Source organism: Mus caroli, unplaced genomic scaffold, assembly GCF_978045245.1.
Source record: "Mus caroli unplaced genomic scaffold, Mus_caroli_1 scaffold_18, whole genome shotgun sequence".
Lineage (NCBI taxonomy): Eukaryota > Metazoa > Chordata > Mammalia > Rodentia > Muridae > Mus > Mus caroli.
The window spans coordinates 70,072,795-70,087,045 of record NW_028227273.1 but is presented as its reverse complement, the minus strand read 5'-3'; the positions used below and the strand labels follow the sequence as shown (position 1 = coordinate 70,087,045).

General features: G+C 48.5%; 1 protein-coding gene across 1 annotated transcript; it reads right to left on the bottom strand.

The window, feature by feature from the left end:
- Positions 1–323: 323 nt before the first annotated feature.
- On the bottom strand, positions 324–3,653 carry LOC110283760 (serine protease 30). The gene is made up of 7 exons (XM_021149237.2): positions 3,590–3,653; positions 3,259–3,358; positions 2,339–2,365; positions 2,060–2,225; positions 1,696–1,967; positions 1,156–1,316; positions 324–985 (listed from the first exon to the last, which is right to left on the bottom strand). Exons 2-7 carry the CDS (start codon positions 3,308–3,310, stop codon positions 731–733), a joined length of 933 nt encoding a protein of 310 aa, XP_021004896.1. The 5' UTR covers positions 3,311–3,358; positions 3,590–3,653; the 3' UTR covers positions 324–730.
- Between the last annotated feature and the right edge of the window lie 10,598 nt (positions 3,654–14,251).

Here is a 14,251-nt window from a genome sequence, read left to right as displayed (position 1 = left end):
GTGTGTGTGTGGGGGGGGGGGGGGGCTCAAAGGCTGGATCTAGCCTGGGGCCCGGGGAGGAAAGGGGCTCTGTCTGGTCCCACTGTGATAGTTCTTGGCTTGACAGGGGTGGTGGGCTTGAACTTGGGGTTGGTGACGGCCATGGCTGAGAGCAGAGAGGCCTTCTACGGAAGACTAGATGGCAGCTCTATAGGCAAAGGCCTCCATGGCTCCCCACGGTGGCTCTCAGTAAAAAGAGACAGTCCATGGTTTTAAGGCATTTATTGTCATGGCGGAAAGTGGATGAGTAAAACTGTACCCCACTTTCTCAGGGCAGGCCTGAGGTTAAATATTTTTTTCTGGAAGGAGTGTCTGGGAAGGAAAGCTTATTAGCTACGCCCTCCAGTCCTTTAGGTACCTCATTAAAATAGATCTGTCTTGAGCCTACGTGACCACGGGTCATATTCTCTACATGTGGAGGGGCTTGGGACGTTGCCCTTATGGGACTAATGGCTACAAATCTATGGGGCTCTGCAGCTAGTGACAGGGGCCTGGTGCCCCAGTACAGGTGAAGCACCTACTGTCCCTTCAGAAGTACTAGGGCTTCAAGCCTTAGCTCAGCTGGGGACCAAGCTACCTTTCACGGTCCCACACAAAACCACCATTGGAGATTCACTTTCTCAGTGTCTATGTTGAGCTTCTGAGTCTCCGAGCCCAGCAGAAGAGGATCCAGAACTCTAGAGCTCACAGTTCATAGGGACCCTGGCAAGGCAACGGCCAGCAACACTGGCAGCAGCATTTGGTATGCTGCAGAGGCACTGGAGTGGCACCCGGAGGCATCAGAGTGGTTCTCTGCCAGGATCCTTTGAATCCAGTCCACATAGGTGGGCACCCGAGTGTAGACACCAGGCCTGTATGGCCGAGCACAGCCAATACCCCAGCTGGTGATCCCGACCTGGATCCAAGAACTGTTGATGGCACAAACGAGCGGTCCTCCAGAGTCACCCTGAGAGAGAAGGAAGAGGGCCTGGTCACGAAAAATCATTTTAAAACACCTCTGCCAAGGCCACAGAGCCTGGGAGAGTGTTCCAGTCCTCCTAGAATCCCTGGGACATGGGGCTTGAATATGGACTATATGACAGGAGTGCCAGGGAATGCCAGAGGGCTTGTTGTTACCTGGCAGGAGTCCTTCTGGCCTTCTACGTAGCCCGCACAGAGCATGTCCGACTGGATGATTCGCTCCCCTGACAGGCTGCTCCCCTGGGTGTGGTACATCTTTTCACAGTCCTCTGAGTCCAAGAGAGGCACAGCTAACTCCTGGAGGACACTTGCCATGTCTGGACCAGAGAAAGGTCTGGCCTGAGCACAGCCTGACCCACTGGAGCCCTGCCCATCATGCAGACAGCTTGGACCTCCTTCCATCTCTCTGTTCTCTAGTCTCACCCATGTCCTTGAACCAGAAAAAAAGAGTCAGGGGACAGGGCTCACGTCCTGTCTGCCCCTGTGAGCTGTGCCAGCTTCTATAATCTCATGGTTGCTGAGCCTCAGCTTACCTGTTTCTGCAATGAGCAGAAACCTGGACACTGGGTGGGCTTCTTCAAATCCATCATGAGTGGGCACCTTGGCCAAGATGAAACCCATAATTTGGCAGCACATGCCCTAGCCAGGTCATCCCCTGGGCAAGAGTAGGGACTGGTTATAGACATATTCCCTTACCTCTTTCCTGGGTGGCTCCCCAGCCTGTCACCCAGCAGACAGTCCCAGGGGTGAGAGGAGCCTGGGCTGCTGGGAGGCAGACAGGAGTGAACTGAGAGGGCCGCAGAGGAGTATCCAGCTGCACCAGGGCAATGTCTCCGCTAGACGCAGCTGTCCAGAGGTAGGTGGGATACACGAAGATGTTCCTCACGGCCACTAAGGTTGAGTGGGGCTCCAGAAGGGAAAGTGTCAGCCCTCCGACCTTCACATGGTAGAAGCTAGGGTTCAGAGACCTAGGAAGAGACAGGCCCAGCCTGTTGAGGCATCTGCTGAAGAGCGGCAGGGTAAGGAGAACAGCTGCCGCTCTCCACCCTACCTTACTAACCTGCGGAAACAGTGGGCAGCCGTGAGCACCCACACCTCGTGGATGAGGGAGCCCCCGCATATGTGGCCGTCCTCCGTTATCCACAGGCTGACTTGCCAAGGCCATTGTCCTTCCGGAGCATCTTGACCACCCACGATCTTTCCAGCATCTTGGGAGTGGCCACATACTGCAGAGGGATCTTCTCAGAAAGCCAGTCCCTCTTGGGTCCCACCATCTCCAACAACTCCTTTCATCCCCTGCCCTGGACTTTTCCCTGGGAAACTCTGGGCCATTCATTACCTGAGGGCAATATATCTCCACGTGCCCCTAAAAAAACGAGAGAAGGTTTCTCAATGGGCTCTGACAGACACTCACAAGTGGCCAAAACACTAAGAATAAGCAACCGCAGGCTCAGCCTTAAATGGGACAATCCACAGCGAGCCACATCAACACCCTCCCAAGCTCCAGGACATCAGGGAAGAGGACGCAGAGAGAATGCACGCAGAAGGAAACGCTGCCTTCCGGACACGGCGTGGTGGGTGCATCCATGTTCCTACTCACAGCCGTTGTAGAAGAAGCCTGCATAAGACCTGCGTAAGGTCGGGCCATCAACAATCCATTGTGGATGGGGAGTGGATCCCAAGGCCCACCCCTCACTGAGGAGCCATTGCAGTTGTGACTGAGAGTAACTTTTTGGGGGGATGTGGCCACCGGTGGGTTGCCCATGCTCCACTGGGTGATCCACCCCCATGTGCATGTGGACGGCAGTGGCTGGACTCTGAGTTGCAGCAAAAGAAGAAGAGGGGGAGAAAGGAGAGATGAAGACGATGTTGGAAGTGCTAGGTCTCAGTGGAGGTAGAGAGAGAGAGAGGACAGGCTGTGGATATAATCAAAATAGATCATATACACAGAAAATTCTCCAAGTAGAATTTTAAAAACAACAACAAATTCAAAACAAGAGAAGGAGCCTGGGCTGAACATCTCATTCATGAAGTTCTTATCATGAGACCTGACTCGGGAACAACAATCGTCTTCTCTTTTCCCTTTTCCCCTGTCTTTCTTGGAGGATCAGTGGACACATGAGGTTTGGCCTCCTACTCTCAGCCCCCTCCAGGTCGTCTAGGGAGAGCAGCTAAGGATCATAAGGAAGCAGGAAGATGGAGAAAGGGTGTGGAAGCCATCATGGGAGGAAGGAGTTGGAAGGAATCAACACTCCTTACTTGTCAGGATCTGCAGCAAAAGAAGAAAGATGCACCTTGCCCGGGACTCCATGGCTCCTCTCCGGTCCACAGCACAGTGGGGTTAGAGTCCTTGAAATATCTAGGGGAGGGTTGCATTTCAGTGTTTAGAGGCAATCAAACTGGAACTTAATTGCCTGACAGGACCCGCCCAGTTCGGCTCCTGTTCTGCAGTTCCAGGGATGTGGTTTAGTGAAGGCCAGGAAACTCGGGGGCCATCAGGAGCCAGAGGCGATCAGAGCCGCCTGTCAGTCCACCTGTGAGGTTGGTACAAGAGAGTCTCACCCAGGAAGCCAGAAGACTCCTGCCCTACCTGGGCCCACACCAGATGCCAAGATGAGAGAGGAACACCAATGCCCAGGCTCCCTTCTCAACACTGTGGCTCAAGGCCCTCACTTGGCCAACCTTATTTAAGAACTAGGAGCCCATGGGAGTCCTGTTGGTCACTGTGGAAACAAATGTAGCCAGGGTTTGCCCTCCAGTCCAGGAAGTATCAACTCAGAAATACTCAATGTTTTTTTAGGAAGATATTTCCCTCTGCCACTATGACGACTTCAAATTCCCCACTACCACGCAAGGGACAAAAGACAGACTAGGGTCAGCCTCGAGCCTTGCTGTGCCCGCCCTTGCTGCTTCTCAAGGTCTCAAACCACGGCTCCAACGAACCCCTCAGTGGGTTCTTGAATCTGGGTTTCTGAGGTGTGTCTTCCCTCTGCCAGCTGCACTGCCCTTGTCCAGTGCTGGCCTCTGACTTCTAGTGGCCACAGAGGTTCCTGGCCTCTGACTTCTAGTGGCCTCGGAGGTTCCTGGCATCCTGTTTGCTGTTTTCTCAGAATTTCTAGGGCAGACCTGGCCCTGCCTCATCTCGGATACAGGAATAAGCAGCCTAGTGCTTCCGGCTCATGGCTTCCTCTCCAAGCTCACTGCTTTTCAGTCCTCAGGACTGACTCCACAGGCCCTTCTGCATCTCTAAATGTTAACAGTTCCTGGCTTTCACTATTCTTATAGCTGTAGTTAACTTCTTAAACATTTAAAAATCTTTTTGCTTTTTCACGTATCTGTTTAACTTTAGACCAAGCTGATAATTTGCATAAAATTTTCATTTTCCATGAAACAGGGTTTCTGTGACCTCCTGGCCCCTTGCTGGACACGCCTGGGTTGAAGTGCGGTGCTGAGTTTACTCTGCTACACATGTTAGTAAGTCCTCACCTCTAAGCACGAGGTACTCACTCATCTGTGACATGAATAGTCCCCTCTCGGAATCCAATGACGCAAGCCTCATTTTGAGCCTCAGTATAGGCAACATCATTAAGTGATTAAATATAGCAAATAAATATGGAACACAGAGTTCCTAATGATGCTACCAAAAAAAAAAAAAGAAAAAGAAAAAGAAAAAGAAAAAAGACCTGATTTGTCTTTTTGGTTTTTTTATCTTATTAGGGAAATCACTTATTATGTAGAGGACAGCCAAATAGTAAAGAAAACTGTCTCCGTGTAGAATTCCTCCCAGTGAAGGAGGCGCAGGAACATGTTGCAGTCTAATGAGTTTCTCGATTAAGGCAATGATACTCAGCAGCTGCTATCACCATTTCTCATGCTAGCCCCATTCCTCGCTGACAAAAGCCAGAACAAACCAACTAAAGCGGGGAAGATGAAGGTCTATGCTCACAGATCAGCACTAGGGCAGCCTGGTGCATTAAGTTCACAGGGTTGGTCTTTCCAGGGAAGGAATGTAAAACCAGTTACCCACCCAGAAAGCTGTGAGTGGACATGCTGTCCAGGCTGGTGACCTTTGCTCTGTCTGTGTGGCGAGATTCTGGCCCTGGATCATCCCCCAGGCCCTTGTGGTAGGTGTGCTTTCCAACCTGTCTTTATGGATTTTACACAGAGATGGCTTGCTTTATTTGCTTGTTGCTTTTGTGGCTTTTGTTGCTTTTGTTTTGTTGTGTTTTGTTTTTTGAAACAGGGTCTTGTTACAGTTGCCAATTAACTTCTCAAATAAACCAACAGCAGCAGCAGCAGCAGCAGCAGCAAGTTCCTCACTCCCCGCCCCAAAGGTCTGAGTTCCCGAATGAAAGACACACACACACACACACACACACACACACACACAGGGCCTTAGATTTTAATATGCCATAAACAGCTCAATGGTTAGACCACTTCAGAATGTCCATGTGGCTAGCACCTCCCCTTTGATACTCCTATATTCTGTCTTTGCTGCCCTAGACCCAAGCAGAGCCCTTGGGGCCGCTCTTCCCCCTGGGGCCACTCTTCCCAGACTCTTACATGATCTGTGCACCCTGTTCTTCTGCACCTCTCAAGCCTGAATCTTCTTTCCCATCATGGTGGTTCTCCCTCCTTCCTCTCTCGGTCCTTTTGCCCTAAAGTCCCACCTCTGTCTTCCTGCCTAGCCTTGGCCACCGGCAACTTTATTTACCAATCAAAGCCAACTGGAGGCAAGGACCCTCAGCGAGCGCTTTGCATGCAAATTCTGGTGCAGTTTTGGGAATCCAAATAACATAATACAAGTGGTAGACCAAATCCACAACAGATCTCACTACATAGCTCTAGCTGTCCTGGAACTCACTCTGTAGACCAGGCTGGCTTCAAAGTCACAGAAATCTGCCTGCCTCTGTCTCCTGAGTGCTGGGATTAAAGATGTATGCCACCATGCCCAGTTTACAAAGAGTTTTGTGGAAAGCCGTGCAGCGTGCAGCGTGCAGCGAGCAGCCGTGCACGTGCCGCGAGCAATCACCATTATAAGATGGCGCTGGCCTCCGCTGTGACAAACTAGTAAACAAGCCTTGTGCGCAAGTGCGAGAGTGAACTCACTCCTAGTCACTGCCCATTCTCGGGGTGTAATAGTGGTGTGATGAGCGAGCAACGAATCAAGAGCTGTCACGCCACATCAGGTGCTGAAACGTCATGACTGAGTGCTATATAAGGGACTCCATTTTCTGGGGTCGAGATCTTCCTGAGAAGTAAGCAATAAAGCTTTGCTGCAGAAGATTCCGGTTGTCCTGAGTGTGTTCTTGCCGGCGGGGACAAAAGCTCGGGATAGAGTTTCAGTGTAGTATTAATCCCAATAGACTAGAATAAGACCACTACCACAAATTTTGAGCCAAATTTGAAGCAAGCCTTATTAAATACTAGCCAGAACAATGGACACTAGTCTAGTCCATACCCAGAATTCTCAGAGAACGGTGCCAAATTGTTAGTCAGGTTTTGACTTTAAGTCAAAACCCACAAGGCTACATATTTCTTGCCTTCGTTCAGTTGGGGTCAAGCATACATCCTGGTGGACTTCTTGCCTACAAACCCCCTGCCTATATGTGATCAAGTACATCCTATGCAAATGGGGAAATTGACCTAAACACAGGGTTTGCTATCTTACATCAACAGTTCCCAACATTCCTGGAACTTATCTGTCCCTGGGCAAGTGGGGCTAGGCAGTTAGAGAGGTATTCTCTCTCTCTCTCTCTCTCTCTCTCTCTCTCTCTCTCTCTCTCTCTCTCTCTCTCTCTCTCTCTCTCTCTCTCTCTCTCTCTCTCTGACAGGGCTTCTCTGTGTGGCATTGGATATCCTGGAACTCACTCTGTAGACCAGCCCTTCCTGGAACTCACATCGATCCACTTGCCTATGCTTCCAGAGTGCTGGGATTAAAGGTGTTCACCACCACCACCTGCAACACAATCTTAGCCCTCACCGTAACCATGTTGGGTCTATATTCAGCTTACTTCGTTCTTGGAGGAGATTTATATACACTTTTGTTGTACACATGGGATTGAATTAATTATCACCAGAAAAGCTTTCACCAAATTGTGCTGTGCTTAAATATACCTAAAATAAACCGCCCAGGGTCAGACTCCCAAAGTTTGAACCTCAGCTACTGAGGTGCATTGAACCAGCTGACTTCTTCCCTCTGTGGATCATCTCTCTGCAGGCCTCTAAAGGTCTCAGAGACCCACACACACTCAAGTTCTAAATTCGGGGCTTCATTGAGCTGGCATTATTGCAATCAGCCTATGCAGATAGAGCATCCTGGTAAAAGGATGTGTGGCTGAAACAGGCTGCTGGGGGTGCCAAAAGTGTTTGCTTAGCTGGAGTCTCATGCAAATGTCTATAATCACAGTGTGCCCCTGCTGGGAGAAGGGAGATGGAGACAGGAAGCATAAAGGCCCGAAAACCTGGCTAACCCAGTGGAAAGAGATCATCTCAGATCAAACAAGGGCTGGCAAGAACCTATCCACAAAGGTACAAAGGTTGACCTCTGACCTCAACCAGAGTGCCATGACAGCACACACGTGCCCCTCACATATACAACACATACATTTTCAGCTCCCTCTCCCTCTCCTTCTCCCTCTCCTTCCCCCTCTCTCTCTCCCCATACACACACACACACACACACACACACACACACACACACACAAGCCAGGCATGGCCTGCAAAGCTGTCATGTGGAAAATGGAGGGAAAAGGTCTTTAGGGCTTGCTGCCAGCCTAGCTCTAGGTTTAGTGAGAGACCCTGTTTCACCTGTGCGCATGTGTGCCTTCTCCCTCTTTTAGAAAACAAAACAACAACAACAACAAAAACTATGGATCTCTTCATTCTGCTCATCCATTTTACAGATAAAAATGAAAAACAAACTCTCTAAAATCCAGAGTAAGGAAGGGCTGGGGATGTAGCTCAGTTCGTAAACTGTCTAGCACACAGAGAACCTGGATTTGATTGCTGTGCCACACAAATTGGTTGTGGTGGGCGAGCCTGTAACCTCGGCCTCTGAGAAGAAGTGCCAGGAGGGTCAGGAGTTTAATGCCATTGGCTACACAGAGAATCTGAGTCCCATCCAAATAATAAATAAAGTATGACTTAAACCAAAACAATAGACTTCAGAGTGGCGATACCCAGGCTCTGAGTCACCCAGTTACAGGGATGTGACACGAGAAGCCAGGTGTTCCTTTCGCAACTGGAGGAAGATAGGGTGACCAGCTTTATGACAAAGCCAGCTCCCACTAAGTTTGCAAATGGAGACTTCCTTCCCTGCAGTCAACAGCCTGTGTGAGCTCACAGCTTCCCTGCTTCCCCAGGATAAATCACACTGCCCCACCCACAGCTCCCAGGCAGACTGCAAGTTAGGTTCTTTTGGCTTCAACAGTTTCTGAGTTTAAACCGGTTAAGGAGGGGGAGGAAGGAGAGGAGGAGGAAGAGTTACTAATAATAAATTAATAATAACATATAAAACAACAAAATAATACTTAATAATAAAAATAAAGTCAATCCCATAGGAGAGACTGAAGCAGTGTAGCCATGAGTGAGTTGAACAAGGGAAGGCTGGAATCGCATCTAGTCAGAAGACATTAACATCCAGGCCGGCCGGGGTGCTGCTTTGAGCAGAGAGAGGGGTAGGCTTTTATTGATTTTTGAGGGGAGGGTAGCTTATAGTATTTTCTGCTAGCCAAGACACAGTGTCAAAAGATGTTCTCCTTCTTGTGTGAGACACTGGTCAATTGGACAGATGGTCACCCTAGAAACTGCCGAGCTCCCCTTGCTGCTGATGCCATTGTTCTGTACAAACCTCCTGGCCCTGTGGTTTGCTCTGAGGCTGTTGTCAGGTGAGGACAGCTGAAGGATTGTGCACAGGGCGGGGCAGAAGAAACTCACTAGCTCCAACATGCAGCAGGCCAAATTCACCGTGTGTCAGAGCCTGGCACAAAACATTCCTCCGATGATCCATCCACACATCTACATACAGTTCCAATGGTTCGGCTGGGAAGGGGAAAGACACAGTATGGAGGCAAAGATGTCACCCATCAGACCTCTGGAAACCAAAGTGAAGTCAGTGCCTTCAGCTCCGTGAGAGGTAACCAAGGCAACGGTCACCACAGTCCATCCACCACAAATCTAGTGGGAAGTTAGTGATGTTTCCCAGCTGTGTAACTTTCAATATCAGTCACTTTAAAAAAAAATAATAAGATTTGAAATGGGGACTCAAGTAACCCAAGGTAGCCTCAAACTTGTGTAGCGAAGGCTAGCCTCCACATTCTGCCTGAGTTTGGGGGTTACGGGCCTGCTCTGCAGTATCTGGCTTAGAATAGTGTGCTGGCTGGTTTTATGTGTCTACTTGACACAGGCTGGAGTTATCACTGAGAAAGAAGCTTTAGCTGGGGAAATGCCTCCATGAGATCCAGATGTGGGGCATTTTCTCAATTAGTGATCAAGGGGGGAAAGGCCCCTTGTGGGTGGTGCCATCTCTGGGCTGGTAGTCTTGGGTTCTATAAGAAAGCAAGCGGAGCAAGCCAGGGGAAGCAAGCCAACAAGGAACATCCCTCCATGGCCTCTGAATCAGCTCCTGCCTTCTGACCTGCTTGAGTTCCAGTCCTGACTTCCTTTAGTGATGAACAGCAATGTGGAAATGTAAACTGAATAAACCCTTTCCTCCCAACTTGCTTCTTGGTCATGATGTTTTGTCCAGGAATAGAAACCCTGACTAAGACAAATAAGAAAGATTTTTCCCCCCTAGGTCAGTGAAGGGCAAGCGATGCTAATGGATTTTCTAGTTAATTTTCCCCTTGGTAACTAACACCTGAGTTGATGTGTTTCTGGGGGTCCTTTTACAGAATGGGTGTTTTGTTTTTTTCTCTTTTGTTTTTGTTGCCAGCATACTAAGACCAAATGTTGACCAAACTAATGGACCTGAACTACTGAAAGGACAGCTTTGTGGACTGAGCATGAAATACGCTCACACGCTTGTGTTTCATTAGCTATTTGTGTGTGTGTGTGTGTGTGTGTGTGTGTACATGTGTGTGTTCCTGAGCACATATAGGCCACAGTGTACATGCAGAGGACAGAGAGCATTGTGTGTCAGCTCTGTCTCTTCTGGATTTAACTTGGGTCTTCATGCTTGGCAACAGATGAGACATCTCGGCAGCCTGGTTTTAGAATCTTTAAGAGGCGACACTTAGCTGGAGGAAGCAGGTCACAGGGTGGGTCCTTTGCAGGTGCACTATCCTTGGCTCCTCCCTGTCATTTTCTCTCAGCTTCCAGGAGGGGCACCGGTCACAAGCTCCTGCCACCATGAAACTTAAAAATTGTGAACCAAAATGAATCTTTCGTCCTCCTCTAAGGTGTTTCTGTCGGGTTTCCGTCATGGTGATAAGAAAAGTAATGGATGCAGATGGTTTTCCCAGTTTCTACGGGGAACCCAGTTCTCATGGGAAATCCAGTTCTCTCTGGTTCTCTGGACCTGGTCAACCCCTAGGGCTTGGTTAATCCTTGGACAAGGCAAGGTCTCAATAGAAAATAGATTTCTGCTAATGAGAGAATGTGAAAAGACAGTAGAGAGATCTGCACGGTTCACCAAACAATCAAACATGTTGTAGCCGCTGCCATTGGCCAGCAGCCCCTTACTGACACTTGTGACCGACAAGGACATATTCTGGGATAGCAACTGGACCAAAAGAAAAGATAAAGATTGAGCCCCAATAAACTAGGATTATTTTTCCTTCTTTTTTTAAAAAGAGGTTCTACATTTTATTTCTGGACAAACCACATCCCCAATTTAGACATGAGCAAGTCTCCAAGTTCAAAATGTTGAACTCCATTTGGTAGGACTGATGGGTGACTGTGATTCAGTATAAATCCTCAGCCTTGCAGCTGTGTGAATCCTTACAGACCCAGCATCACCTCCCACAGTGTCTTCCCTTGGAGTTGGACCTGATCTTGTTACCAGTTTTCATCCGAGTCCGTTGTGATTTTGCTTGTGGTCAGGAATTGATTCTGAAAGTCTTATGAGAAGACATGGCGGGAAGCCAAATCAGGTGTAGGCTCATGATGGCGAAGGCAAGGAGAAGAGAGAATTTCTTAAGAAAGATAATCAGGGCTGGTCAGGCTCAGCAGCAGGGAAGGGTGCCTGCTGCCTAGCTAGAAAACTCGGTCAGAGCACCAGGACTCACGGCAAAGAATGGATTCCTTCTAATACTTCTCTGACTTCACGTATCCGCCACGGCTCATGTACCACTACCCTGACACACAAAATAAACAAATGATTGTGAAATTAAAAGAGGCCAGACATGGTGGCACATGCCTTTAATCCCAATACTGGGAAGGCAGAAGCAGGCAGTTCTGAGTTCCCAGACAGCCAAGGCTACATAGTAAAACCCTTCCTTAAAACCGAACAAACAAATAAACCACTCCCACCAACAGTAACAACAACAAACAAGGAGTCCAGACCATGTTAAATAGTAATAAATTTTCTGAGAGAAACAGAAAGGACTGAAGAAGTGAGATGGAGGGCTGGGGAGCCCCAGTTATAAACAGTGACCTGTGGTCAGAGGTCAAAGGTCAGGAGGAAGTGGACCACAGGTCCCAGAAGGAGGAAGGAGCTACAAGGGCAAAGGTCAGAGGCATAGGCCTGGCTGTTGTGTGAGGTAGGGAGCCCCGGGCCATAGTGAGGTGTCAGGAAGAAGGCTTACAGTATGTCATTGCCTCTGAGTTGGACGAGAAGCCACCACAGGGTTTCAGTAGGAGAGTGATGTCATTTACCTTAATGCTGCGTGTTCCTTTTTCTTTCTTCCTTCATTTCTTTTTAATAGTCAATATTTTACTAATCCACAATATAAACTGATGCATACAGTGTTTTTATGATCTAATAGGACTTAAGTTAACCCATCATATAATTCTTAATCACCCGTGGATTCCTAACCTCTGCTCCTCTTCAGAATTGCTTTTGCTGCAGCCAGTAAATGCTCCCAGATTTACTTTCACAAGTGGTTGTCCTGGACTCATCTGCCCACCAAAGGACAAAGGGTAAGCAATTCAAATGAATCAGGAGGTTGTAGCGTGCGTGTCTCCCGACAGAGTGTGGCTGCTTCTGCTTGAGGAAGCTGGAGAGCACCATCTCCGATGCAGGTCACACTTCCCTCAGCTCCGGCTTCCTCCTGCAATCTCTGGTCAGTTCACCTCAGACTAACACGCCACTCCCCTCACCCACCCCACCCCTTCTTTTTTCTTTTTTGAGTAGAATTCTAAGTGATCATTTGTTCACTTAGTAGTTAATAGACATTTGGGATGTTCGAGGTTTTTGTTGATTATAAATAAAGTTGCCATAAATATTTGCCTACAGTGATTTGTGTGAATCTCCTTTCTTTCCTCATGGCTAACTCTGCAGCAGCTGTAACTTTACAGGACCGGAAGAAGCCTGAGGGGCTCTTGGCTTTCACTGTGTGTTACCTTTGTGCCATTGGGACAAAAATACCTGTTGACAAGTTATAAGAGGATGAATTTATTTTGGTTTTTTTGGTTTCAGAGTTAGAACCACAGTCATTCGACCTTATATGTGGGCCTAGTGTCATGGCACTATGGAGTTCCTGACCCCTGAGAAAAGACCATAGGCTCAATCTAATTATAATTAAAAGCCCAAATTAAAATGGGCTGGAGGGATGGCTCAGCGGTTAGGAACACTGACTGCTCTTCCAGAGTTCCTGAGTTCAATTCCCAGCAACCACATGGTGGCTCACAACCATCTGTAATGAGATCTGATGCCCTCTTCTGGTGTGCTTGAAGACAGCTACAGTGTATTCATATACATAAAATAAGTAAATAATTCATTTTTTTAAAAGGCTTATTAATTAGATGCCAACAGGACAAGAATCTCTGGGCCAAGCTTGAAGCTGTCTCACCAAGTGGGGTGAGGGAAAGATTTTTTTCAAAATTGATTATTTGGGAACCTCACACCATATACCCTGATGGAGTCTTCCATGTCTGCCCCCCTTCTTTGTGACCCATCCACCCCCTCAAAAGAACAGGAAAAATCAAGCTCACCTTGTGTTGTCCATAGACTCAATGGAGTATGGTCGAATTCCTAGTGTCTAGGCAGCACACTCTCACCCCGTAGGGAGAATGAGTCTCTCTCTGCCTGCATCAACACCAGAAGCCATCACCTGAGGGAACCTGCAGTGACTGGGAAGGGATGAGGTCAGCTTTCCCTGGATGGGTCTAGGGAAGGATTTTTAAAGGCAAAAACCACAAGGAGATCTTGAGTGTCTGTACAAGCGAGCCAAGAGTTGTTCTATTCTGCCTAGACTAGGTAGTCAAGGCAACCTCAAAATAGTCCTTGAATGCATACACAAGCAGGTTACAGAAGCCAAAAGTCACATCATAACAAGAGGGGGGTCAAGATCACTGAGTGAGGGTTGCTGGGAAATTTGGCTTCCATGGACTGCAGTCTAATGGGTACCAAGATAGATGCCCAGCCTAAAATGGAGTTCCTTTCAATGTCACAATGGCTGTGGAAATGTGTGACAGGGTAGAGCAGGTCACTTCATTGCTGATCATGAGCCAGGAAGAATTGCTGGCCCTTCCTCCTCTTCCCTGGTTATTCCCACAGGGCTCCCCAGTCCACGGTGATGCTTCACACCCTCGTGCTGTCTCCCCCTCTTACTTAATCCTCTCTGGATGTGATCTCACCCAAGGGCATGCTTTACCAGTCTCCCAGGTGACTCAAACTCTGGTCAAGCAGACAGGGAAGATCGGCCATCCATCAGCCGTGTGAGAGTCCCAGTCACTACACAGCCGAAGAGGAGCCGTTGCAGAGGTGGACTCTTACTTTTGTTAAGATGTGAAATGAGCTGGGGTGGGGATGCCTTAGGAGGGAGTGGTAGGGTTTGGTCAGATTGGGCTAAGGTTGCTGTTCTTTGTCATCTGCATGGAGGGGTTAAGTGGCTGACACACACATGGGAAAGTATTCCTTTTGGAGCCACCTGTCCATGGACAGTATATGATGCTGTGACATCGCCACCCAAGGACTGAATATAAATCAGTGAAGCAGGACAAAAGCCCCAAGGGCTGAGTGAGACTCTGTCACTAGAGACTCGGATGAAGAGGAATGACCAGTAGATTTTGTCCTTTGAAGGCCAGTGTTGGTGTTTCTTCTAGGCCCTCCCACAGTTACCTGGCAAAAGCCAGGTATGCCTGTCTC